Source organism: Trachymyrmex septentrionalis, unplaced genomic scaffold (genome assembly GCF_001594115.1).
Source record: "Trachymyrmex septentrionalis isolate Tsep2-gDNA-1 unplaced genomic scaffold, Tsep1.0 scaffold8, whole genome shotgun sequence".
NCBI classification, from domain to species: domain Eukaryota; kingdom Metazoa; phylum Arthropoda; class Insecta; order Hymenoptera; family Formicidae; genus Trachymyrmex; species Trachymyrmex septentrionalis.
The window spans coordinates 1,288,868-1,290,937 of NW_017305987.1; the positions used below are offsets into that span (position 1 = coordinate 1,288,868).

Below are 2,070 nucleotides of genomic sequence, written 5' to 3' on the forward strand. Positions count from 1 at the left end.
AGTTCTTAACCTCAAATCTTACAATTATTAATAATATCGAGGTACAGCATTCAGAGAAAGATGAAGAAAATTTTTTTTGATCGATTATTTTCAGACATCCTCGCAGTGTAGTTACAAATCAAGTCCTCCTGTGATTCCAAAGTTAAATAATGCCCTGGGAGTTGAGATGGAAGATGGTGGTCGACCCATGTCCCCTGCTTCACAACCGCAGGCTCCTATTAAACAAGAGGTGGATCACCACTTGCCCGACTTCCATGACAATATTTCCCTCCCCGTAAGTAATTTTCGACATTTATGTATTTCATATTTTAGTTTTTGATTAATCATTTTTTTTCTATCTCTGCCCTGCACATATGTATTCGCTTCGCTTTTTCTTGTTGCATTCACTCGTTTAGTAATGTAGAATACTAACTTTGTTCAAATTTTTTGTTAACTTTGCACGATCTATGTTGTTACATGCAATAAAATATATGTGTATATAATCTTCCTTGCTGGTAAAGAGTTGATTATAAGTACTTCAATTTATTTGAAAGTATTATCGATGCAGTTGAAGAAAATTATTTTTTGATGTATTTATCGTGATTGCATAAAAGATAATAATGATAAGATTGTTTATGTTCTTGGTTTCTTTATCTAAAGTCACATGCACTACAAAAAAGCTTGAGAAATTTTATTGTGTCTTATCTTATTACATTTATCTCTAGACATATAATTTTTAATTATGTAATTATGCATTACTAGTTAATACATTATTTCTGTAAGATATTTCTTTGAGAATACTTAAATGTTAAAAGAATGCACGTATAAATTGTTTGAACATTTTTGTGGTGTGAAGTGTTCGCGTAACAAAGTATTATTATTATCCTATTATTATTACAGCATGTAACTTAGATTCTGTGTGTCCATTAAGATATTTTTATTTTATATCCGCATTTTTTCCGAAGATGCTATATGCTTCTTCTCGCTTAAAACACTTTGCACAATCGTGAATGAAGTGCAAAGTTCTCGTGATATATCGTGAAGATAATTGTCCCTATAACGGAGTTTCGTTACTGTTCCCACAATTGATGACGATTACCTACCGTCGTCCTATAGTCGAAACAAACATGGGAAGGAAGGGATTTTCTAATTAGAGATTACAGAATTGGCTTTTTCTGCTAAAAAAAAAAAATTGGTCGAGATGTGTTGATTAAGCACATATCCTTTCCTTCTCTGTTGACAGACTAAAATGGAGTGGGAGGTTCAAAGAGATGGGAAGAGTGACGAAACTATGGATGTACAGAACATGACTTCAAATCGTCCAGATTCCGCTGGGGTGCAGGTTTCTCGCGAAAGTGCCATCATGGCTGGAGGTTCTCTCTATATCGATATGTCGGGAATTGCGTCTGAATTCCCCGGAAATTCGCATAATCCGCTAAGTCAAGCCATATCTATGAACACACACCATTCGTATAAAAGCAATAGCATTGATCAAACCCAGTCATACGAGTCGTTACCCGAATATCCAGTTGCTAAGAGACTTGAAAGTGATAGATCGTTACAAATAAATCAGGAACCAGGATTGTCTGTAATTCAGCCGATAATTCAGTGCGCAAACTTGCAACGTACTACTCCACATAATAGAAAGGCTGGTAAATTTAAACCAGGATGGTTAGGCATGTATTCCTGGTTGCAGTATGATGAGCGATCGAACCTTATGTTTTGCAAATACTGTAGAAAGTGGAGCGAATCTATACCAGAAATTCGTACTTCATTTGCTGCGGGAAATGGCAATTTTAGACTAGAGATCGTGAACCATCATGATAAATGTAAAGCACATAAGCTGTGCGTAGCAAAAGAAAACGAGGAAAGAAAACATTATACTTATACGACAAAAACATGCTAGCCTTGATACCTTTCATTGCATCCTATCTGGATCTGTTAACTTGTCATTAATTTCGCGCTCATTTAATACCGGTAAGACTTATCGTTTACAAATATTCATTTGTACGAAATACGTAACAATTTTGAAAAATTCCTGCCTTAAGCAGGACTAAATCGCGACAAAATTTAAGCAAACTTACAATATTT

The 2,070-nt window shown here is 34.9% G+C and overlaps 1 protein-coding gene across 11 annotated transcripts in view; it reads left to right on the forward strand.

The window, feature by feature from the left end:
• LOC108754489 (sex determination protein fruitless) overlaps positions 1-2,070 on the forward strand; it is a 67,888-nt gene that overhangs the window by 12,760 nt on the left and 53,058 nt on the right. For 10 of the 11 annotated variants that reach the window (XM_018496814.1, XM_018496810.1, XM_018496811.1 and 7 more), the window contains one exon: positions 95-274. The exons of the other annotated variant lie outside the window; for it this stretch is intronic. In XM_018496814.1, the coding sequence (XP_018352316.1) occupies positions 95-274 (180 nt within the window). The remainder of the gene's footprint in view (positions 1-94; positions 275-2,070) is intronic. 11 annotated transcript variants of the gene reach the window in all.